The sequence below is a fragment of the Parasteatoda tepidariorum genome, chromosome 4 (assembly GCF_982258835.1).
Source record: "Parasteatoda tepidariorum strain Cologne lab strain chromosome 4, Ptep-v5.0, whole genome shotgun sequence".
Lineage (NCBI taxonomy): Eukaryota > Metazoa > Arthropoda > Arachnida > Araneae > Theridiidae > Parasteatoda > Parasteatoda tepidariorum.
In genome coordinates this window covers 34,908,117-34,935,635 of record NC_141758.1, presented here as the reverse complement: position 1 = coordinate 34,935,635, position 27,519 = coordinate 34,908,117, and the positions used below count along the sequence as shown (strand labels likewise).

Below are 27,519 nucleotides of genomic sequence, written 5' to 3'. Positions count from 1 at the left end.
CATGGAGGTATGTGCGCCCTCCTAAGGATATGCCTCCCCAAACACAGACACTGCCTCTTCCGTATGCATCTCTTTCACGGATGTTTGATGGATGATAACGGGTCCCAGGTTCTCTCCATATCAAATAACGTCTACTGTCACTTTCTAGACTAAACCTGGACTCATCCGTAAAGAGAACAGGCCTCCATTGATCTGACGTCCAGTGGACATGTTGTCGGGCCCACTGCAAACGGTCTCTCCTATGGCGTGATGTGAGCGGCACGCAAATGGCTGGTCGTCTCGCATACAGACCACCTTCGTGGAGCCTTCTGCGCACAGTTGACGTTGACACCAACCTTCCGGTGGCTGCAGCAAGAGAGGATCTAAGATGTGTCGGAGTAGCGGTTCTATTCCTGCGTGCACTTAATGTCAAATATCGGTCATCGGCACTGGTCGTAACAGTTGGCCGTCCTTGACTGAACCTCCTAGATGCCGAATCTGTGGTTTGAAATTGCCTCCAAAGTCTATGAACCACAGATGGACTCACATTTAGCCATCTGGCCACTTCTGATTGACTCTGCCCTGCCTCTAGTCTCCCGATGGCTCTCCATCGTAGTTCTTCAGGCAAATGATGCCTAGAGGTCATTATTACGAATTGGCTATCTCAGATTTTCAATGTCGCAATCACAGTAAAATTTGTGTGCTTTCTCTCAAACTTGGACTTTTATGCTCCAGGCAGATGACGTAAGCCGAGTGCAGCGCCACTAATTTGCATATTGCAATTTTACTCAGCTACTCTTAGTGGACAACATATGCAAATTTTGCACGGTTTGGCTTACTTTTGAAAGAGTTATCGCTATTTTTGTGATTTTTCCTTAATTTATGATAACCAGTGTATTTATTTTAGCATATTCTTGAAGAGTCCAAGTGACTTACAAATAGACTGAAAATTAGGGAAAATCAAGTAAAATAGTCCCGTAAACTCTAAGATCTTTAAGAAGAAAAAGTAACCTGAGTAATTACAATTGGTGCCTTAAGTAGGTACAGGGAAATCTATGTTTCTCTCCATTAGTAAAGGAAAAATTAGTCCCTGGTCAAATTATTAGACGCACTATAAGATTCTATGTAAAATCTTAATTATCAGCTTTATTGCTTTTACGCGACTGCAACCGATTTGCCTTGTTTCAAACATTACTTTTAAAGTAACAATTTTATTTATCTCATGAAGAGTGAATAAGTGACTTTTCTAACATTTGTAGAACTTTCCAATTAAAGTACAATTTACAAATTCATCTTTAAAAGAAAACGACACAATTCTTGAAAAAAATAAATGTGTCAGCATAGCAGATACATATTTATAACTAAATATAAACTAGATGACAAATTTTTGTCAGTTTTTTTTGTGACCCCAATTATCTGTATTGGCTTTATGATTTAACAGCTTGAATAACCTTTCGTGTGATTTCTAATTTTAACGACAGATTGTCCCAAGGATTCAATTTTCATTCAATCTAACAATTTTAAATGTAATAAAAAAAGTTTGCATAAAATCCCTAGTAACAATTGGCCCCCTGTTGGGCTCAAAATTGGCTCAGCTTGGATCCTATGAGAACCGAGCTACCAATATGTCTTTTAATATTGGTCCTAGAATGGCCTATATAGGGCTTACATTAACCGATATTGAACCTATATTGGCTAAATAATGGATATAAAATATCGAGTGAATCTGACAACTTTATTTAGAACCGATTTTAGTCTTAAAGTGGCTGTTAAATATCGGGTGAATAGGGCCACCCTTTGAACAATTATTGAGCCCAAATTCATGATGCAAGTTATTTTGCTGCTAGAGATGCTGTTAAAAGAGACGCTGTTTTTAGAAAAACGCCATTTTAATTTAGAACGTCCTTATTCTTATTAGAAACAAACTGAAGAAGGCATTTAAAATACATACCTGTTTACTAAGCATTGGATGAATAGTTGCAACATATCGTTCTACAGATATAACAGTAAGAATTGCAATCGAAGCTGTATAGCTTAGACTGTGAATAAAATGATACATCTTGCAGAGAAATTCTCCGAATGCCCAGTCACTTGTCAAATAAAAAGATAAATTTTGATAGACACAGAACAGTCCTACGCAAAGATCAGCAACTGCCAAATTTGTCAGAAAAAAATTTGTTATTGTTCTCATTCTTCGGTGAACAATGACAACTGTCATCACAAGTACATTTCCTGTAAAGAAATTCAAAGTGTGAGCAACTCGAGAAAATGAGCAATGTTTAAATTTTCATTCTAAAATTATGGGGAATTAACCGTAAAGTTGGCGGTAAAGAACATTTTTTACCTTTTCAGTTTCGAAACCGTTTACAACTGGTATGGTTAAGAAACCATGAATAAAAAATTATACTGTTATTTTACCATTTATGATTAGAATGGTCTTAAAACCGCAAAAATTTGTTTTAACTGAATATTGGAGATCCATACCTGCCAACTTTTACGCATTTGGTGTAAAATTTCATTTTTATATTTAAAGTGGTAGTAAATATATACTATATTTTCTTCTTTAAACTTAATTTTTAAATGATTTTGATCACCACTAATCTCAAAAAAATTCAGCATATATAGTAATATCCGTTACTATCATGGTTGTCAGCAGATGTTTTTTCAAATACAACGTTTTTTTTTTTTGCTTGCAATTGAAATTTTTATTCTATTTTACTACCACTGGGAAAAATCATAATGGAAGGGATTAAAAGTTGGCAGGTATGGAGATCGTTCAGCGGATTTATAGTGCTGCCATCTATTAGTGAATGAGAGTATTCTAACAGCCCGGAATCACAAATTGAGGAGACACCAAAAGCTCTTCACGTGTTGAAGTGAATGGAGGAAATACTATGGTGCCAACGCTGGGACTCGAATCTCCGTCTTGTTGGTCATGAGATGGACGCCCTCTCGGCTATAATGTGTACCACTCATGAGGAAATTCATTAGGTGGATAGTGGGATACACATTCTGGTTGTTTTACAGTATTAGGTTGTTGTTGTTGCTAATCGTTGTTGGGTTGTTGTCTGGTCTGACTCCATTTCTGGAATCAGACCAGTTTTACTCAACAACATATTTTTGTTATATTAACTTTCTTTTTGCAACTGAATAAGACATCTATTGTTTCAAAGAATAAAATTAGCTTACTAAACGGATTTTAAAAGAAGGACGTTGCCCTAATAGGTTTCTTTGCAAGTGCTGTTTTCACGAGTTTTGTAAGTATCCTCGTAAGTATTCTATATTATTACCCTATACTATTTTGGACTACCTGGAAAAATAATACAGCCCCACATACTGCCAGATATCATACTGAGAATTCATTTAAGCTATCGAAACATTTCTGGTTGTGTGTTGCTTTCGTTTAGGTGAACTGCGTATGGGAGTGCGCATTAAATCTGCGGAATGTCTCCTGCATTTAAAGAGATGCAGCAATTTATGCATGTTGGAAAAAACCTATCGAAACATTTCTGGTTGTGAGGTGCTTTCGTTTAGGTGAACTGCGTTTGGAAGTGCGCATTAAATCTGCGGAATGTCTCCTGCATTTAAAGAGATGCATGCATTTATGCATGTTGGAAAAAACCTATCGAAACATTTCTGGTTGAGAGGTGCTTTCGTTTAGGTGAACTGCGTATGGAAGTGCGCATTAAATCTGCGGAATGTCTCATGCATTTATGCATGTTGGAAAAAACCTATCGAAGCATTTCTGGTTGTGAGGTGCTTTCGTTTAGGTGAACTGCGTACGGAAGTGCGCATTAAATCTGTGGAATGTCTTCTGCATTTAAAGAGATGCACGCATTTATGCATGTTGGAAAAAATACAGTATTCAATATCCTAAACTATATAGAATAATTTGTGAATTAAATATTTTACGAAAAATTAAGCTTGGATAGTCAAGGTGAAAGAGCATCAAGTTTTTTTATCACTTCTATCAGAAACTCAACAAGGAAATGGTTCTAAGAAATGCCTTGCAAGATAAGCCTATTCAAATAAAGTTTTTTTCTGTTTTTCAAAATGATGTGATAATTGTTCAAAATGATTGTTTAAGATGATTTGTAAATATGATGTTCTTACCAATAAATTTTTTAAAACTAAGAACTAATGCAAATATATTGCAAAAACATTAGAGTTGACTAATAAATTTAGTAAATAGTAGGGGAGAGTGGGGTCAATTGTAACAGGGTACGATTGTAACAGAGCAAAAACTTCGAGTGTCGGGTTCTAGATTTGGTTCCTAGGTGGCGCACAAGGTATATTTAATAAATCTACATGTACACCCCTGCTGGCAACCATTTTTATGTACTTTTGAAAGAGTTACATCACAAAAGATATTTTCGTGCTACGTAAGTGCTTTGTTTGGTATTAGAATATTATATTGTAACAAAGTAATTTTGTTTAAACAAATAAAAATTATTAACCGAATATGTAAGTGGACACCTTAATTAACGTTTAAAAAAAAAGATTAGTTTCGTTTATTAACTAGCATTGTTTTTAACAAATGAAGCTGAAATGGCGTCTTGGGGACGAATATAACAATAAGTAAAGGGACGATTGTAACAGCTGAAAATAAATAATCTTATATTTACAAACCATTACTTAACTCTTTAAGAACCACCAATAGTTTCCTATATCATTTATATTATGTTGCATGTGCATTATTTTATTTGTCACCTTTCACAGCATAAATTAAAATTTTTAATCCCTTAAAGTTAAAAGTTTAACCCTTTAGGTCTCTGCTCATTATTATTTTTACTCCTAAAATATCACGACTATTTTGATCAATAAAAAAATATATCACAACTATGATAATATGTATAATTAACTATGTTTTAATTGAATTTATGAACTGTTACAATTGACCCCGTAAGTGGGGACAATTGTAACAAGTGCTCGACTGTCAAAAATTGTTAATAACTAATATAATAACATTTGAAATAAGGTATTTATCTTTTTTTTCTAGTAGAGGATAGTCTACTTTACTCGTCTGTCAATTAATACTAAAAATATATTGTAATATTTGTTAGTTAAAAATAGTTAAGTAAGAAATTTTACAATTGACCCCACTCTCTCCTACATTACATGTAAAAGTGGTCCTAATCAGAGATTTCAGTGTGCAAAACTTCAATACTTTTCTTGACGTTTATATATAACTCTAATAAACACTGTAGGAATCAAATAGCCTTATTTTTAATTTATTGAATCTCAAAGAATATTTGTTTCTAAACATATCCTTCATGGTTCCATCAAGTTGACTAAAATTTCTTACCGAATTCCCCTCAAATTCTATTTCTTTACAATACTGGAAAGAGCATTTTTATTGTAACTATTTCAATTCCTAATTTAAAACTGATAAGTTTGATGGATTAAAAGTAAAATTTTATTTTAAAAATTGGTGAGAGATGTCAGAGATTTAATGATGAAAAGAATTCAGGCTTATACATGTATAGTTTATTTTAAAATTGGAATAAAAATAATTCGTATGTAATAATTGTTATTAAATTTTGTAATGCTGTTAATAATTATATAATAATATCTTCTATCCTCATATTTCACTATTGAGAAATTTATTTAAAAATTTTTTTAAAAGTCATGTAATTAAAAGTCGCCTAAAAGATTTGGCCGTTATCTCAAAGAAGCATAAAATAGCAAAATATTTTAATATGATGAGTTAATAGAAGAGCCTGCTTAAGTAAATTAAAATTCTTTAATGATAATGGCAGCAAGTAATTTATATATATATTCCTTTTTGTAAAATATTCTTCTTAAAAATCCTCAGACGTCAACCGATTATGTTTAACAATAGATAGAGAAAATCCAATAAGGAAATATTGGTGTTAATCGGGGTGGTGAGGGTTTAAAATCATTATAAGCCATTTGACGAACGGTAAGATGAATGGGTAAGATCTGATTAATAAGAACTCCTTTAGTACTTCCAAAACAAATCGGTTTTGACAGTTTAATTTCCACTATGATTGTTCTCAATAATATTTCGTCAGATTTTGAGAGGATATTTATTCCTTCTTTAAATTTTGAATCCAAAATGTCTATTTGTTTTATTTAAGACAAATATTTCTAGCGATTATTATTATCTAGCGAAATTATAATACCACTAATGTAAATCGTCTTATGAATGAAAGAAATGCAAATGAAAGAACGCCTGTATAAAAAGTTGGGAAGCACAAGCATTCAACAGAATGTGAGGGAAATGGTTCTTCAGGGACGTGTAAAAAAATTCCATTCTATCTCAACCTGATTAGTTAAATATATTTATCAGCAAAAAAACTCACCAATCAGATTCTTGCTCCGGATTCACGTCTGCGAATATTTTTCATGTAGTGAGACGTCTGTTTGCAATTTTAAACATGAATAATAAACCAAGTCTGCGGTCAAGCATTAAAGTTCATTCTAGTTACTTCATCCAAAGAAACAGTCTAGGTAACGCATCTAACGCAGCTTTGAAGCCTCTCACAGATGTCTTAAATAACTTTTGATCTAATAATCCGTGCTCAATAGCTCGTGACCTCAAATATGTTGATTAGTAAGACTTTATTTTAAGTTACGAAATCAGACACAATACCTTTTCTTTGACAGATTTTGAACCTCCAAAATATAGGGGGTCACTGCAATCTGGTAAATAGGGTCCCGATAGTTAGGTCAAGAGAGTGCTCCTTTAATGCTAATATTTGCGTATCTCGCTATATCTCGAGAACTTTTTAAACAAATTGAAAAATTTTTTAATACAATTCGTTTATCTAAAGATAATTCCACGGAAAAAATAATTTTTCATAAATATTTATTATTTTATTAAGTAATAATCCAAAACAATGTTGAATTGTAAGGTATAAAAATTTTTGTATAATTTTAAAGAATATAATTTTGCAAGATAAAATACTAGTTTTGAGCAAAATCGGTCAAACAGTTCCCGAGAAATCGAGTTTTATATATCTGACTTTTTTGAAATTCAATTTTTCAGGAACTATTCAACCGATTTTGCTCAAATTTTGTATTTTGCCATGCAAAATTATATTTTTTTAAAATGATGCAGAAAATATAATATCCTGCATTTCAAAATTTCTTCGGTCATTATTAAATAAATAATGAAAAATAATAAATTTTTAGCAAAAGTTATTTTTCGTCTGGAATTATCTTTGGACAAATGAATTTAATGATTGTATGTAAAAACTTTTCGATTCGCTTAAAAAGTTCGTGAGATAAATTTGTAAAGAAAAATTCTAATTTATCAGCTGAACATCAAATAAATAGGAATTGTGATCAAGAAAGAAGAAAGAATAATATTTATTCTAAATTTTTCTTGGCAAAACAAGTCTTCTTCATTATTTATATACCTAAACAGCTTAATAAGTTTTAAAAGTTTAAATAAAATTTAGTAGCATAATTATAAAATGTTTACTTAAAGGTCAAATTATTTTATTAATAGTTATAATTTCACATTATTTTAAATCATGCTTAAGTTTTGTTTAAAATCTATCTTGAACATTAAATACTTTTATGTATATACATTACCGTCTAATTTTTTTAATTATTTTGGATAAAGCCTTCAATATCTCTCTTTGCATTTTACATTTTCGCATGGTCGTCTCTATTTTCACTTTCAATTTAAAGCTTCATTCTAGATTTACTATTATTATTTAAATTTTATATTTATTACTGGAATGTCAAGATCATTAATATCATAATACATTTTGGTTTTTTAAACATCTGTTTAGTTACGAAATGAATGTTTTTATTAATTATTCGTTACTTGTATCTAAAACCCAGTGTACTGTTTGGTTTGCTGGTTGCGGGGAAGGAAATTTCTTTACAAATAATTGTCAAAATTATTTTAATTTGGATTTAGTAGAACAATTTCTTTAAATGAATTTCACATTATTTTGTTTACTCTGTGGTTAGCGCCGAAAACGCTTTAATGAGTTACACTAATGGAGCAACAAGCTAAATTATTATTTCATTAATGTTTTGCTTATTTAAAAGTTATTTATAAACAACATCTGAGAATTTTAATAATAATCTGATTTTATAGCCTAGTATAATGTGATGAAAATATTTACTTTTCTTTAGAGTGTTTTTTTGTCTATTAGAAACTCATTTAACTAGTTTATCATGAATGTTCGTTATTTCTTTTCCATTTTTTTATTACTTTAGGAACTAAAAGATGAACTTTGACTTATTCAAAATGCATACCATTGTTACGTAGCTCTGTAAATTTTATTTTTACTTTCTTCATTTTAATGTCATTGCCTTCTGATCTCGAAATTTAAGATATATATTTTTTTCTCCTCAATTAATTTACTCAAATAAATTAATAACCCTTTGATGTAAAGAAAAAAGTATTGGAAAGAGAATTAGATAACCGAGGATATATATATATATATATATATATATATATATATATATATATATATATATATATATATATATATATATATATATATATATATATATATATATATATATATATATATATATATATACCTTGCGCACATCCATTTCGGGCCCATCCTTGGCAACTAACAAATCAAAACTCAGAATAACAAATCACTTCAGCAGTGCAGTAAGAACGACACTTTAAAACCCTTTTGTTACACTCAATTTGCGCTTTTGTTTTCATCTTTTGTTTTCATATTTTGTAATCTGGCAATCTTTCTGCGAAAACATTTTTAAATCATTCTTGAAAAATAACCGTCCATGTAAGTTGTTATGATTTTGCTACTCGCTTTATAGTCCCCCCTTTTTAATGTTTTTTCTTTTTATTTTATTTCTTCTTTTTATTTTATTTTATTATCTGTTTTTACATGTTATTTTTACTTTTTATGATCTATTTTTATGTAGTTATTTTTTAAAAAAAATTTTTGAGTGCTCCTCACACTATTGTATTAATATATTTTGCTTTGGCTTTATTGATACAATATCAGAAAGCACTCTGTTTTGCGGATATAAACGTGTGGGCTGAAGAAAAGATTATATCTTTTTTTCCGGTTTTTTAATTAACATTTCACTTTTTTTTTTTTAATAAAATGTTGTTTGTTATTTTTTTACTTATTATTTCCCACCCCCTTTTTTCCATATGTCTATAATTTTTCTTTGTTTTATTCTTCATTTTGAACTTATATATATATATATATATATATATATATATATATATATATATATATATATATATATATATATATATATATATATATATATATATATATATATATATATATAAGAAGAGAGTGGAATGATAACACATAGCCAATCACAGAAGACTTCTGGCACTAAACAGCCAATCAAAATTGAGAACGCATGCGTGTGAAAAGGTAATAATTTTTAATAATGCTGTCCAAAAACATTAAATACAAACTGACCTCAAATAAAACTCAGAGTACTTCGAATCAAATAATTAAGAAAACTCTACTATTACGTTTATAAAAAGAAAGATTTATTAACTCAACAATAAATTATAACATCGCCATTCCAAAAAAAAAAAAAAAGAAAGAAAGGGAAAAAAATCTCACACTTGTTACGTAAAGCTATAAAAAGACCGAACGATTATTTATGCAAGCGATTATATATGATTATTATGAACTAAACTTTACGCAAACGATTGTTTATGACGTCATTAGATAAAAGTGTCATTAACGCAATATTATCCGGAGTTTATTAATAATTTTGAGTGGCAATATAAAAAGATAGTTGTTCTAAAGTTTTATAGTGGAATGTTTGTTTTGATAGAAAGCAGTTATTTATTTTAGAATTCCAACATATTTTAATAGCTTTGATAAATGTGGTAGAGTTATTGGAAGCACGAATCAACGCTCTCTAAAGAAACTATTTACATTCTAAATTATCAAAATATATTAAACAGAGTTTATTTTAAAAAACTTAAATTTTTTATAAAAACTGGATCGTCGTGAATATCTTAGGTGATATCAACAGCGACATAGAGCTGAACATAATTTAGCAGCACAGAATTACCTGGAAAATAATCGTAGTGCTATCAATGCGCGGCGAAGAAACGTTGAAGAGTCAAGACGTTTAAATGAAAACGAATACCTTGGTGAGTCTTTATCAAACATTATACCTCCTTTTTCCGTTGGTACATTCAATGATGAATGTGTAAAATGTGGTGCTCTTTTTGTTTCCAGCAGAGAATGGCAGAACGAAATTTAATTGCTGCTATCATGGCAAATTTTGTTCGCGAAACAAACAAAAATGTAATTGCGTAGCAATTATCGGGGGTTGGCGATCTGCAGCGAGCAGGGGGCAGAGCCCTCTAGTATATATATATATATATATATATATATATATATATATATATATATATATATATATATATATATATATATATATATAAGTTCAAAATAAGGAATAAAACAAAAAAAATTATAGACTGTTGTTTGTTATTTTTTACTTATTATTCCCCCCCCCTTTTTTTTCCATTTGTCTATAATTTTTCTTTGTTTTATTCTTCATTTTGAACTTATCGAATGAGATCTGTTTAGTTGCAGCTTAAGCGCAATAAATGAAACTTACTGTTTTTCTTAACTTTCATCGTGTATTCTTGTATTTATTTATGTAGTATATATATATATATAAAATATATATATAAAATATATATATATATATATATATATATATATATATATATATATATATATATATATATATATATATATATATATATATATATATATATATATATATATATATATATATATATATATATATATATATATATATATATATATATATATATATATATATATATATATTTTATATATATATTTTATATATATATATATATATATATATATATATATATATATATATATATATATATATATATATATATATTTATCGGACTTCTATTTAACGAATTTTTCTTTTAGTTCCACTTTCCCTATTTCCCAAAATCTTTCAGAACATTTTTAACTTGTTAAAGCACTTTATGGCCTTGAATTGATTTTCGAAGCTACTTAACTTGTAGAGAAAGTGTAAAATCCCTTTTCCCTTTTTGTTTGCATTTCGCTTGCAAAATCAATTTACGAGAAAGCATAAAAGAATTTTCTGAAGCCTGGAACTATGATGTTACAGATCGTACTACTTGTAGCAGTTTTGCGAAAGCTGGATTCTTAGTCAGAGCAGAAAGTGCGTAGGACGAGGATGGCATTCCTTTAGAAGAACTTAAAAAATATGGGTACACTAAGAGAGAAAAACGAAATTAATGATGATGTAGTGATTAATGATTTTCTTTTTATTGAATCTGAAGCTGCAACCACAGAAACTTTAGCTGATATTTTGGACAAAGTGAAACAATACAGCAATAAATTATGAAGGAAATGCATAATCACCAAATATTCATATGATAAAATGTTAAATCATTTGAGACAATTCGATAGTAGATATTAATGTACAAGATAAAGGTGTATCAAATTCAATTTTAATTATTCATGGTGTTCATGAATTTAAAACCTGTCTTGTGTTGTTTAAGTATTTTAAATGGTGATTTTCCATTTAACGAAATTTTTGTATAACAAACTTTTTATCGGCATTTAGCGACTTCGTTAAATAGTGTTAATATTTTTAAATGAAAATTGTTTGCCTTACTTCCTTGATTCCTTCATATGTATGTTCTAAATATATATAACAATTTTTGCAATTATTAATCTAGAAAATGAAGCAATGAAAAAAATATAAACTATTCAAGAATTACTTTATAATTTTTTTCTGAAGAAATGTAGCTAATCCAACTAACTAAATATTTTTTCAGCTCAATGTAGGAAAATTAAAAGCTTATAAGTCTTAATTAATTAATTACTTATTCTTATTTACATTTAGGGAGTTTTAAAAACCTCACCCTTTGTGATATTCTTTGTATACTTCATGAAAAAGGAAGAAATTTCAAATAAGAATTTAATAATTACAATTGAACATCCCGATTGAAAACTTTTAGATGTTTGACTGCCTTAAATTGATGATAAAATAATCTTTTAATCCTATTATCTTAATTATTTTAGGAACTAATTTTATTGTTTGTATTGTTGCTCATTAGTTGAAAATAAATTAATGGTTTTAATTCCCCTTTTAGTTGACAACGAGTTCTCATATCTTGCTAACACTAATTTTTTCACAGAAAGTTGAGCTTAGAGAATAGAATATTCACATAAATAAACTGATTACTTGCTACCATGTAATGAAGTGCATTTAAATGCATATAAAATAAGAATTGCATTTGATAGCTTTGATCAAAATGTTTTTGAATTTTTAAGTAAAACATTTATTAGATTTTTGTCCATGATAACTTAAATTAATATATATGGATTCATATGGATGGAAACTGTACTGATTGTGGAAGGACCAGCAATTTGTACCTCGAAAAAATTTTAAAAATGGAAAATCCGGAATTTTTTTATTGCTATTTTTACACGCTTTATCAATAGATTATCGTTTTATCAATATTACATTTGCACCCTCGATTCATTGTAGACATTCTGTATGGCATTCCTTGCATTGTTGAATATCGCTTTCAATTTTTTAAAATTTTTCTTGCGCTCATGAACATTCTCAATAATATTTAAATCAAAAGCATTCGAAATTTTAATTTGTTTAAACCACTTCTTTGAAATCATAGATGCATTGAAGATGTTCCATCTTGCAGAAATAAAAATTTAAATATTTTATCATATGATATCAGTTGCTGTTTAAACAATCAATTTAGAGTTCGTATTTTTTAGAATTAGTTTTGCACACTTACATAAATCTCATCCCAAAACATAACAGAGAACTTCTCTAAACATTATCTCTTCATAAGTCAAACAGTGACTAAAACTATCTTAATTTAATTCTTATTCATCAGAAAATCCTTTTAAAACAATATTTTCTTGCCTCCATTTAATAACGGCTTCTTTGCAGAGAAATTTATGGCATTTTGTTAAATGTGGTTGTTTTATTTGACTTGGTAGCTTGGTAGTTTTTTTTAAGAATTCTTAAAACAGTTGATTTAGAAATACTGTTTTCATGATGAACACAATTCGTCGAGAAGACGTTTTTTTCTAGAACTGCAAGACAAATGAAATAACGTAAGGTTATCCTGAATTTTGCCCAAAATATATTTTTTCAGGCATAGTATAATTATTTTGTCATTCCGTATTAAATATAATAATAGTATGAGTGAAAAATCACATCATCATATTTTTAATACATAGAAAAGTTCCATATAGTGCTTCAAAAAATAAATATAATCCTTAAATTAGAAATATTTGTTCTTATTTATTCTAGAAACATATATCATTAACTTGAATTATATGTTTGATATGCATACTGATAGAAAATTCTTTTTTCAAAAACTCTGCTTAAAATAAAACTTTTTACGTTAAGATATTTCCTTTTAGTGCACTAAGAAACCACAATGTTGTTGAAGGCATTTTTACTTGGAATTCTAAATGAAAGTAAGAACAAAATATTTTTTTTTATAAAAAAAAAGAAAAAAAATAGGAAAAGAAAAAAAGAACGTTCTTTGAAAGACATTTCTGGAGGCACTTTTTCATATTACTTGGGAAGAAGGTTTTGAACTCAAAAATATAATGTTTTTCAGTACTCTTCTGATTATTTCGTCTCACATAAGTTTAAACATTTATTTTTTAAAGGAATAATTATCGCTTAGGAAGCTGCAATGTGTTGAAAACATTACACAAGCACTTCTATTTAGGATTCATGTTGAATTTTTTCCATTTTTGTAAAAAAAGGAGGATCTGCCTTGCAACCACCATCGATTAAATGTAAATACTAAGGAGGTACACGAAAATGATAAATTAAACAAAACATAATCATGAAATAAATTAAAACTGAAGTGAAGCTTTTCCGTATTATTGTACATTTACAAGTATTTCTATACAGAAAAAGCACATTATCTGTACAAAGAACAACTGTCCAATTAATATGCACTCGCCTGAAATCTATGGCATAACGTACATTTAATCTTTGGCACCAATCTTCTGGTAGAACTCATTAATATTTCCAATGAAACCATCTTAGTGAACGGAAACTATCTTTCTGTGATTATTTTGCGAAAAAAGTTTCTTAAAGTATTTTTAGATTGTTTTAGTTGCTTTAAAGTGATCGATTTAAAAATGTTCTATGCAGTTTACATTCTTTGAAATACCACTAATAAATTACAGCGAATGACCGATAAAAAGTGCTCTGGTCACTGACCGCAAAAATAAAATCATGCCCGTTAAGCTATCGTGGCCATAGAAATAAGTTTGGCCGTAAATTTTTTTCTCGTTAAATACAATGCCATTCACCGTAAATTAACATTATACCAGTAAAAGTTTTCTTTTGTTCAGGCTTTTATGATATTAGAGACTCATGCGATCGGCTTGCCGGATAAACTGTAGAACGGTTGTCTCTCAATTAATACTAATAATATATTGGATTTTTTGTTAGTCAAAAATAGTTAAGTGAAAAATGTTACAATTGACCCCACTCTCTCCTGCCACTTTTTTTATAAAATTTGGCAAACAACAACACATAACCATTAAAACGGGGAACATTAGTTTTACATAAAATGATTTGGTTCCATTAAATTTTATTCGTATAAGATTCGTATTCGATATGTGATTAAGTGGGGACGACTGTATTCGAAGCCGAATACTCAGGAGAAGGTGTACACCCCGTAAAAGGTGAGTTAGGGAGCATCTATATATATATTTCTCTTACACGGCGATAAAAAAAGCCTCATTACATCTCCCCGAATGGCAACGCTAGAAAATAGACCAATGATTACCGCTAAAAATGTCACATGGCAAATCTAGCTAAGATGGCTCAACATATAGCGCTTTTAAAAACGGAAACTGAAGTAACCAGGGAGAGCATAAGCTAGGCAGAAGTCTGTCGATAGATCTCTATTTTGGTTTTTTGTCAAAAGCGTTTTTTTTCCACGAATTTATGTATTACGAATTTATTTGACAATTTTTGATTTATATCACGAATTTATTTGTTTTACTAGAATTTATTTGTTTATGCAGGTTTTTCCATTGCAATTCACTTATTAAAATTTTTAAAAGACTTAATTATAGCCGAAATTTTAATCTTTTTAAAGAGATATCAGTTTTAGAAATTTTATCTTAAGATTTTATACTATAGCACATTTCTAATAGATTTAACGAATTACATGTCATTTATTTGAATTCAAATTTATTTTAAGGACTCAGTACTTACTAAAAAGATGTAATTTTTTTTAGAAAAAAAAGTTGTTATATGGATTTGAATGATTGTTTTGAATTCTTAGAATTTTGCGCATTTGCAATGTACCTAAGTTAGTAGCGAGCGAAGCGAGCTTGGTTTGCGGAGCAAACCATATAACATTGCGTAGCAATTTTCGGGGGTTGGCGAGCGTTAGCGAGCAGGGGGCGCAGCCCACTAGTTTTATATAATGGTTAAAGCAATATATATAAAGTCACTGGCCAAATCATTTGATTCGATGTCAAAGCTTAATTATCGCGTCATACTATACAACTTTATTGTTCTGACGCGACTGAACCCGCACTTGTTTACTTTCGTGCATCAATTGGTTAATATTGTAATGCAATACGTTGAAAATAAATACAAATGGAAAGTATACAATAAATCTCCCGTATAAAAACCCGCTACATGTATATTTAAATATAAAAGTATTGCGTATAAATTGGCGCAAAACATGTCATTATTAAAGCACAACAGTGCGTCTAATAATTTGATCTAATTATTATAATATACTAATATAATACCTGATGTAATAAGTATTCTATATTTATATAATCTATCGTCTAATTTATCCAATCGTCGAATTTATATGATATATCGCCTAATTTAATCAACTGTTACACGAACGTAAGCACGAGCAAACCGGTTTCAGTCACGTAAAAGCAATAAAGCTGTATAGTATCACCTGAATCCTATCCTGCACCCTATTTCGATAATCAAAATTAATATAAGTTAAAGGGCACGAAGAAAAGCTGGAAAACAATTCAATACTTCTTGCAAAAGCTTAATTGAAACTATTTTTATCCCCTTTGTAAAACAATTGATGTATTAATTCTTATTTTGTTTAAATGTACATAATTTATTTTGTAAATTATTTTTAAATGTTTTCATAGAAGTGGGACAAAGCAATGTTCCTTAATAGATGGCATCACTTGAAATTGACATTCAGAAATACAGTCGGACATCTATGTAACGAACTTCCATTTTGCACATTTTGCGATTTTTTTCGAGGAATCAAGAGCATTTTGGAAATTTCTTCGCAAAATAACTTCCAAACAGCGAAGTGAATTTTCTATTTAACGAACTTTTCTTTGAGATCCAATTTCCTTATTTCCCGAAATATTTCCGAACATTTCAAACATGTTAACGTATTTTACGGGGGAAATGACCCTGAACTAAATTTTCGAAGCCACTTCACTTTTAGAGAAAGCGATAAAATCAAACTGAAAACTCAGACAAAATTAACTTATTTTATCAGAAGCAATAAACTTAAGAACGCGTTTGTTAATGTTTGTTTAAAATTACTTTTGTAATAAATGCAGCTGTAATTTTATGCATAAATTTAGCTTTTTTCAGTTAAAAATGTATATAGTTGGTAGTGTAACGCTGGCTAATGATTCGCTCTAATCTTGCTTTTCATGCATTATTCTTTTATGGTTAAGATTTATAAAATAAATGGTAGATACTAGTTTACAAGATAAAGATATATCGATTGCTATTTTTATTACTCCTAGTGTTTGTGAATTTAAAACCTTTTTTTTGTTGTTTAAATATTTCAAAAGGTGATTTTCTATTGAACGAATTTTTCATATAACGAACTTATTATCGGGATTTAGCGACTTCGTTAATTAGAGGTCCTACTGTATATGCAATAAAATAATTTTTCTAAAGAACAATTTTGGGTAGATAAAAAAATATTGCTGCAATGATCTTACCCAAAAAACAAGTGCAAAACACAAAAGTATAAGCTAATACAAGCCATACTCTGACATCTAATCTGTTGAATATATAATCATGCATTCCATCTGTAACATTGCTTAAATTACCATCACCTGGATAATCTGTGTTTAAAGAAAAAAAAAATAAATATCAATTTTGTTAAAATATGTTTGCATTAATATTATGCAAAACTTTACTTACTTTCTGGATTCATTAGCTTCCCTTATTTTCTCCTTCCTCTATAAAATACATTTGGAATATTATTATTTTATAGAACACAAATGATCTTGTTTGCTTCAATGTTTCTTTTTTGCTGAAAAACATACCTTTTTTTTATTATTGCTCGTTATTGCTTACTCAGTTCGTCTTCTCAGTTATTCGAGATCCGTGCTTACTCATAACATTTCATCTCTGACACAGATGACTTTCGCATAAAAATATTGCAAATTACATACATCATAAAAATTGATTTTACGATTTGTAAAAACTAACAGAAACATAAAAATAAATAGTTAAATATCGTACATAATATGATATAAATTTTACTTTAACTCTTTCATAAATGCCAAAATTTTCAACAAAAAAAATTTTTATTTAAAAAAATTCACTTTTTTAAAAAATGAATTTTAAATATGGATTTATTCCTTTATAAGCCAAGAGGCTTGATGTAGCCGACGGGTTGGTTGGCTTTATTCGCTCCTCTAGGCCTTGTTAGATACCCTATATATATATATATATATATATATATATATATATATATATATATATATATATATATATATATATATATATATATATATATATATATATATATATATATATATATATATATAAACTCCTGCTCTTTTTTTAATTTAAATTACCATGCCCCCTGTTTTCTATCACTCGCCATTATTGCAAATACTTGGGCAGTTTTTTTTGCTCAGTTTGCACTAAAATTAAAATAACGCACAAATGTTTCCAAAAAGCTCGAAATAAATATATAGTTACGCACAAAAGTTTAGAAACCAAGCATTTACATTAAAAAAGCGTTCTTCGATACTTTTTTTATTTATTTATTATATTAATTTTTCTTTGGCTTTAGTTTAAATTAGCTTAATATACGCAATATCTGGAGAAAAAAAAGAAAATTAAAAGCTCGATAAATTCAGAATAAAAATTCAAATCAAAAAGCTAAAATGGAAACTGAAATCAACAATTTTGAAAGTTAAATTTATTATTTAACCTGATACGTAAATACGTTTAAATTATTATATTCCATCTGAAGAAATTGAAAATAATATATATGTGTTTTAAAATTGAAATAGCAAAGATTTATATTGAAAAAAAAATGGTTGAAGATGAAAAAAGTCTGTCATCTAAGCGAGAAGGAAAATGAATAGAAGAATAAATAGAAGAACCTTCGATATTAGTTTACGAGCCGCATATTCAATTTTTTTTAAGGATAGGAGAATATTTGATATTGGTTGTGCCCAAAAGATAGAAAAACGTATTTTTTGTTTAATATTCGGGATTGAGAAAAAAAACAGAATTTTAAACTTTAATGAAATGAAATTTTAAAAAACATCTTACATATATATATATATATATATATATATATATATATATATATATATATATATATATATATATATATATATATATATATATATATATATATATATATATATATATATATATATATATATATATATATATATATATATATGTAATATACGAAATACAATAAATACGAAAAGGGCAAAAGGAAAAAAAGAGAGTAACGACGAAAATTAAGAAGCACTGCAGTAAGAACACGGTATAAACCAAAATCCCTCTATTTACGCTTTTACCTCATTTTGCGTTTCGGTTTTCATATTTTGTAATCAGGCAATCTTATTACGGAAATATTTTAAATCATTCTCGAAAATTTTCCCATTCATGTTAGTTCATTTGAATTCACTACTACTCGTTTTGTAGATTTCGTTTTGTGTTTTGTTCTGTTTTTTCTTTTCATTTTATTTCCTGTTTTTTACGTGATATTTATTACTTAATGTGTTCTATTCTATATTGTTTCAAGAGAAATTTTTGAGTGCTCTTCACACTATAGTATTGATATATTTGGCTTTGACTGTATTGATACAATATTAGAAAGCATTGCGGATATAATCGTGTGAGCTGATGAAGAGATTATATCTTTATTTTTTTCCCGGTTTTTTTATTTAATAATATTATTCTTTTCTCTTCTCATTATTCTGCTATTTTTGCAATTTTGCTTGATAGATGTATCACAGGCAGAAAAATAAAAAGCAAGGGATGAAAGAAAAAAAATCCTTAATTTCTAACTTTCCGGAAGTAAAAAAATGAAGTTTTATTATTTAAAATATCAGAAGAAACGTATGAATCTGAAGATAGGAACTGAGATACTATGAATATGATTATATGCAAATAAACAAAAAAAATTGCATGGTTGCATGACTCAGTGATGCATACTAAAATAGTTAATTCTTTCTCAGATTCAATAGCATATGTAGTTTTGGGGACGATAATTTAAAATACAATCACGGCCATTAGAAGAGAAGAAGGCAAACATCAAAACTAAATTTGATTAATACATAAGAATTATAAGAATGTGGGAATAGAAATTATCTACAATGTCAACCTGAATCTATGAAAAGGTACCTCAACATAGAATCGAGTTGTGAATTGTATTTTTGTAGTAGTAGATTCGCTACAAAAACAATTCAAATAGATTTTGCACTGTACGAAGTTCCCTATAGAATGCATGACAGCAGTGCTTCTTGTATACAAAATATGGATAACATAGAAATAAATTTTTCAAAATGTTATCGTGGATCCAAAGTACAAGTTTATAGGTTTCATTAACAGTTAAGCAAACAGTATATGAAGATCAATACGGAAAAAGTGATGTTAGCGGAAATATAAAACAATTTATTCAACTTAAATTAAACCAAATTAACTAGTCATTTAATTGGAAAAAAGTTTTGCGGAATAGTGTAAAATATTGTAGATTAGAAGGAAATCAAATAGCAAAAGACAATATTAAATGTTCCTGAAATAAAGGAAAGCATTATATATTATAAAGAAATTCATTGAAATTTCAACGAAATGTTACCCAAATTAATTGCCGATGATGAAAATAAAGTCATGCTAAAAATTAGAATAACTGACTTAATAGTTATGTTTGTCATTATTATGTTTTCGATATCAATGTTTATAATATCTATATTAGTCTAGATGTGATTCAAATATTAATGAAACAAACGGTACAACTACACTTTTTAAATGATGTCTCACAGCGATCAAGAAAAGTTGAACAAAAACAAAAAAACTTAAATCTCTTATAAGTACTAATTATCGATGTTTTATTAGTTAACAAAAGTATTAAAGATAACAAAATTATTCATGAATTCTAATTATAATTGTATTATCCGCATCTGAATTGTTACAGCAGGTGTTACTTCAGAAACACTTATTTTATTGTTTTTTTCTATGCTGTTTAATACATAATTTGCTGTTTAATACACACATGCTAATAATTTGTGACTTACAAATATTGTGATTTATAAAAAAGTTCCTATGCAGATTTTCCCCACTCAAAGCAATTATTCAAAAAAAAATAAAGATCTCTAATTTTTCATAGAATTTCCAATAAAAAAAGCTTTTAAAACAACATTTCAAAAATAATAGCTGTTGGAATTAAAAATAAAATTTTTTTTATCGGCCAGTAGTAATAATAAATTTCGAGTGTTCGGTTTTGAGCAAATTTTATTTAATTATTTGATAAATTTTCTGTCAGAAAAGTATATCTTGATTAATATTTCGGTTACCACATTTTTAATGTAATGTTACTTACGAGGGTTGCTATTTTTATTTCTGACCTAATAATGAAAAAACAAATATGTTGGATCGAAATTGGTTCTATTGTTTTTCAAAATATTCTCCATGATGATCAATACACTTTTGCATGTGTTTGAACCAATTTTCAAAGCACTTTTTCCAGTCCGATTGAGGCAACTCCAAAACATGCGTTTTAAATGCATCAACCGCTTCTTCGGGGGTCGAAAATCGTTGTCCACGTAATTTATTTTTGATGTGTGGGAATAAGAAGAAGTCATTGGGTGCCAAATCAGGGCTGTACGGCGGATGACCCATCAGTTCGATCTTTCGCTCCGTCAGAAATGCCTTTGTTTGAGTCGATGTGTGAGAGCACGCATTGTCATGATGAAGAATGATTCGCCTGTTCTTCTGCTTTTTTCGAATTTCTCCGATGACTTCTGGCAAACAAATGGTCGTGTACCATTCAGAATTGACCGTCCTGCGTTGCTCTAAAGCCACTGTTGCCACATGACCGTTAATGCCGAAGAAACAGGCAATCATTTGTTTCGATGTGCTTTTTCCTCGAACAACTTTTGTTGGTTTTGCCTCGTCTTGGAAGACCCATACAGTTGATTGCTGTTTTATTTCCGGCTCATATGCATAGATCCATGATTCGTCACCTGTGTAGATGTTATACACAGCCTTTGATGTACCTTGAACGTATTTTTCCAACATTTCCTTGCACCAATCGACACGGGCCTTTTTTTTTAGCGTTTGTCAGATTATGCGGGATCCAACGCGAACAAATTTCTTTTACGCTCAAATGTTCATGAAATATTTTATTGATGCTAGTCATACTAATGTCCAAAGACGCCTCTATCTCACGTTATGTCACATGACGATCTTGCTTTATCAGTTCACACACAGCATCGATCTTTTCTGGCACAACAACGGATTTTGGACGACCTGCACGGGATTCGTCCTGGATCGAACATCGACCACGATTAAATTCGTTATATCAATTTTTTACAGTGCTGTAGGATGGCGCTTTATCGCTGAATAAAGAATTAAGTTCATCGAAGCACTCTTGTCTTGACAATCAACGTCGAAAGTTATGAAAAATAATGGCACGAAAATGTTCACGATTCAATTCCATTTTTTGAAAGAAAAGAACTTTTCAATTTACTGTCAACAACACAAATGAAGCTATAATGGTAAATCGTCTGCTGAATTTATGTTTAAAAATATCAAACTTTCGATTAAAATCGTCTCCGGTCGCCTAGCAACACTTACTGTTGCCAAGGCCAGAAATATAAATAACAACCCTCGTAAATGAATGTTTATTTAAATCCTTTCATCTAATTAATTTAAAAATTGAAAGCTATACTAAAGAGCCGTGGCGGCTCCGAAGACAGAGCGTTCGCCTTAGAATGAGATGAACCAGGTTCGAATCCCAGCAATAACTGGTACATACGAATTCTTTATCCAGCTTGCACCGACCACAGTGCTGACGTGAAATATCCTCAGTGGTAGACGGATCATGGGTTTGAGTAACCTTGCCGTCAAGCTAACCGTGGGAGATTCTCGTGGTCTTCCTCTCCATGTAACGCAAATGCAGGTTAGTTCCCTCTCAAAAGTCTTCCTCAAAGGCAAATTTCTCCTAATACTTGATCCAGAAGTTTCTTTGTTTTCTGGATTGGGTTCAAAATTACAAGGAACATTAGTAGTCGTAAACCTAAAATTTGGGTCGGCTATTCAACGACTATATATATATATATATATATATATATATATAAAATAAAATGAAATAAAAAGAAAAAACAGTATAAAAATGGACTATAAAGCGAGTAGCGAAATCAGATCAACTTACATGGACGGGAAATTTTTCAAGAATGATTTAAAAATGTTTTCGCAGAAAGATTGCCAGATTACAGAATATGAAAACAAAAGCGCAGATTGAGTGTAACAAGAGGGTTTTAAAGTGTCGTTCTTACTGCACTGCTGAAGTGATTTGTAATTCTGTGCATTGATTTGTTAGTTACCAAGGATGGGCTCGAAATGGATGTGCGCAAGGTAATATTATGCTGGATAATTTTAAAAATTGACCATAAATAGTTTTAGAAAATAGATGTTTATTTAAAAAGAATTATAAAATGGAAAAGAGAAACATAAATTGCCTGTTTTGCAAATAATTTTAGCCACGAATTTGCACGAAATGGATTAGCGCATGGATTTTTTTCCTTTTAAACTGTCGTTTGTTATTTTTTACTTATTATCCCCCCCCCTTTTTTTGCATATGTCTATAATTTTTCTTTGTTTTATTCTTCATTTTGAACTTATCTAATGAGTTCTGTTTACTTGAGGGTTAAGCGCAATGAATGAAACTTATTGTTTTTCTTAACTCATCGTGTTTTCTTGTATTTATATATATATATATATATATATATATATATATATATATATATATATATATATATATATATATATATATATATATATATATATATATATATATATATATATATATATATATATATATATATATATATAATATCAAATACGCTGATTCTCTCAAATATAAGTAAATAAAATATGTAGATATATTCAAACTTTTTCTACTGTAACAGAAAAACTTAATATAATTTTTTGAAGCTATATGCATTAAATAGACTGTTGTGTTTAGTCATAGGTTAAAATAACTTTTCAAGAATAAGATAACGATATTTATTTAGTTAGAAACAATTGAATTTTTTGCACTTATTCCTTAAAAAATACATATCTCGAGAATAAAAGAAAATTATTAAAAAAAATTATGTGAAATAGTAAGTGTTTTTCAAAGAAAATTTTCAATTGAAAAATATTTAATATCATTCAGAGAAGAAATAAAATCAATGTTAAACGGGTAATTTATTAAAGGTTGCTCCTGCACTTTTAAAAAACGTAAATTGGGCAACATTTAGACTGCTTGTTATTCTACATTTCTACTGAAATTTTTATAAAAGGTTCCCAAAGCAATGAGTAACAAAGATTAAAATTATGTAAAAATTACGTGAAAGAAGCAGAGGGAGTTACTTTGATAACCAAAGAAAAAATGCTTTTTCTCGGCAGCAGGAAAATAAAAAACTACTTTTACCTTAAAAATTAAACATGAACCTATGGAAAAAACCTAACTTTTTTCTTTTAAACTACCGGACAATTTTTTTTCGTAGTTACATTCTATAAAAAAACTTCTTCGTTTAACGCTGTTTTTATTTTATCCATCATTTTTTTTTTAATTTAAAAAATCTCTTCACGTGATTGCATTTAATATTTCGCAGTTTTTATATTTACTCTAAAAATCCTTTACTACTTCTTAGGATACCTGAAGTTTTTGTTTAATTTCCTTGAGTAGCTCTTGAAATATAAAGTTTTTAACACTAGATTGCCCAAGGGCTTCTTTAGCTGTTTTTTCATTTGCAAAAAATGTACAAATAATAATGCATAAAAAAAAAAATTTTCAAAGTGAAGAAAAAATTTCTTAATATTTACTAATAACTTGTTATATAACTGTAAATAACATGAAAAATATTAAAAATTAATTAAACAAATTTTTTGTCGCATTAGTTATTCTTTCACAAGGCAGTCACAGTAATGAACAAAGACTTGAAAGCAAACTATAATGCATATAAATAAAGTCTTGACTGTTGATTGTATCAAACATAAGAACATACTTATAGACACATTTAATGACCTCATTTAACAGACGCACTATCAAAATTACACTAAGAGCAAAGACAGAGGATTTCTACTAAATACTTAGTAATGATGAATTTTTAAATAAAGTGTCATAAAATTAATTTGTAAGATGTATTTTCTTTTAATACAAACTGTAACAGAATGTTCTTAATTTTGAAGCATTATCTGATTCATAAGATGTCTATATTTTATTTTTAAATAATATTCTTCGATGATGTAAATTAAATTAATATATGCCATACAAAGGGTCATTTAATGTGACTCAAAAGATGAGTCCAATGTAAAATGAATAATCTCTGGAAACTGAAAGATATACTTGATGATTTTATAGTTGTCGTTGAACAGCTGACCCAATTTTGAGTTTACGGCTACCAATATTCAACACCCTAGCCTTGTAATTTTGAAGCCAATCCAGAAGACAAGGGAACTCTATAGTCCCTGCACAAATTATTAGACGCACTGTAAGATTTTAGGTAAAATCTTAATTATCAGGTGATACTATACAGCTTTGTTGTTTTTACGCGACTGAAACCGGTTTGCACTTGTTTAAGTTCGTGTATGATTTGGGCGATATATAATATAAATTCGACGATTGGATAAATTAGACCAGCGATTCTCAGCCAGTGGGGCGCGCCCCCCTAGGGGGGCGCGAGCACTCCAGAGGGGTGGCGCGAGAATATTCAAGAGAAAACATTATTAAAAAAAATTGATTAACTGGATGAAAGGAAAACACACATATACATAGAAAACAAAATACATTTTGACATATTTAATAACTTATTAAAGTGAAACAACTTATTTAATCAAAATTTAAGGTGGGGAGCCAAGGGTGGCTTGGCCTTAATGATTTTTTTATAATTTTCTGATTAAGTCTGTGTATCTGAATTTTTTCTGTATTATCTTACACCTATCTCTAATACATATCACGTATACTTCTCATTGTAAAATAAAATTTCATTTATTTTATAGTACAATTTTAAAATTTTAGCTTCTGAACCTAAGGTTTCGCACAGGTTTCAAAGGTGAGCCATGTTTTGAAATCACTTTTTCACTTCCTCAAATTACCTTTAGAAAAAACACTCGGACTGGCAAACTTCTTTTAAAAAGGCACTTTAAGTGTCTTGCTGGTAGGAACAAGTTTCCCGACTTTAAAAAAGATATTTGTTTTCAGAGTGTATAATTTGTTTATTGATTTTACTTTGATAGTTCTTGTGTGAAGTCACTAGCGATTCTTTTGAGTTAACTCATTAGAATTAATCAAGAATTATTGAGTTAATTTTTTCAGAAGGATCAGCCAACAAATAAGAGTTAAATAACCATACTAGAGTTAACTAACTAAACCCTTAACTAATCTAAAAATACCCAAATTTGCAAGAAAATACCAGAATCGACCACAAAAACACTCATAACTACCACAAAAATAAAAAAATACCTGAAAAATGACTTTAAAATGCAAACAAAACAAAAAACTTGAAACTAAATATCGCAAAGTCTACTAAAGTGCAGAGGACGTCAAAATATTATAAAAATTTAAAAAATACCAAAGTTCCACATTTGCTTAAAATGAAATAAATCAATTGGCATTTAATTCAAGCATTCCTTTTTGAGAAATAATATGCTACGTGATAATTTATAATTAACTCTTTTATAGATTTCACGTTTGCTTCCGAAGGTGGCCAGAGTGTCGCGCCACTTGGGAACATACATAAAGTCTCTCTTACCATTTGCACGACATAAAACTATTAATCTGATAGATTAATTCGAATTAAAGTAATGTGGTTAAAGAAAAAGAAATAAACTTTCAGAAAACATATTATAACTCAAAGTTCTAAGAATTTGAACACATTATCTTCTCACCTGGAATTTAGAACGACAACTGCAAATAATTAAATCACTTCATACAATGGAAGCCATTCAAGGAAATATCTTCCAATTCAGCCTCGTGCACCTCAGATACAAGATTTACAATGCAGAAGGGACATCTTATGATTTAAAATGAATTTCATTTTACTTTGGGGGGGGGGCTACGTTAGGAGCACTGGCCACCCTTGGCTTACCCACCTTACTTAATCAAACATACTAAATTTTTAAAAAAAAATTTAATAATTTTTAGTGACTTCCTTGGGTCTGTCCTGCAGAGCAAAGTTTTTTGAGGTGAGGCTTAATATTAGAAATAGCCACTCTCAGTCCTGTTTCTATATTTAGCCGTGATCTATATTTTGTCTTCAAAGAAGCCACAGCAGAAAATCCAGTTTCACAAAGGTAGGATATTGAAAACGGTAATAGAATGCGAAATGCCCTTTGTTTCAGTGCAGAAAAATCCTCCTCCTGCCAAAATTCAAATAGTGATTTACTACTAAATTGCATTTCAGTTTCGCCACTTGTCGTGAAGTCTATGAATTTTTATTCTTCATCAATTGAGAGTCCTTCGGGAGTCTTATGAAATGGATTCCTAACCCACTCGTAACTTGCTAGCAGTTTGTCATGAGCAGGAAAATACTTTTTAAAATTCTTTCCCAGCATGACTAAATGATTTTCAATGGTTACAAACGTAAGTTTCATATATTCTTCTTCAGCCTTATAAGTTTTAGTACAATTATCCACATTTGCAAACATTGTTAGGTTTTTTTGCTTTAAATTTCTGCCCCACAATTCTAATTTTCTACAAAAAGCATTAACTTCATCACTCGTATCCAACATATGTGTATTTGCTCCTTGGAGTTGAAGATTCAAGTTATTTAATTTCTCGAATATGACGACCAAGTATCTCAATTTCATCACAAATAAACAATAGTGTAAATTCCCGGTTTCCGGTCTGTTATCTTGTAAGAAAATGACAATTTCTTCTCTTAATTCATGAGCACGTTTCAAAAATTTCTCACGTGATAAACATCTTGCCTCACATTTAAATAGTAACTCTGAATGTACTGAAACCATGTCATTACAAAGAGCAGAAAGATTCTCGCTCTCAGCGTTCTCATT

General features: G+C 29.2%; 1 protein-coding gene across 1 annotated transcript in view; it reads right to left on the bottom strand.

The window, feature by feature from the left end:
• The window catches only part of TrissinR (Trissin receptor), a 74,377-nt gene that overhangs the window by 26,849 nt on the left and 20,009 nt on the right, over positions 1–27,519 (bottom strand). The window contains exons 2-4 of the mRNA XM_087160909.1: positions 17,185–17,222; positions 16,980–17,105; positions 1,931–2,211 (exon numbers count right to left, since the gene is read on the bottom strand). Coding sequence (XP_087017035.1) covers positions 1,931–2,211; positions 16,980–17,105; positions 17,185–17,197 — 420 coding nt within the window. The 5' untranslated portion in view covers positions 17,198–17,222. The remainder of the gene's footprint in view (positions 1–1,930; positions 2,212–16,979; positions 17,106–17,184; positions 17,223–27,519) is intronic.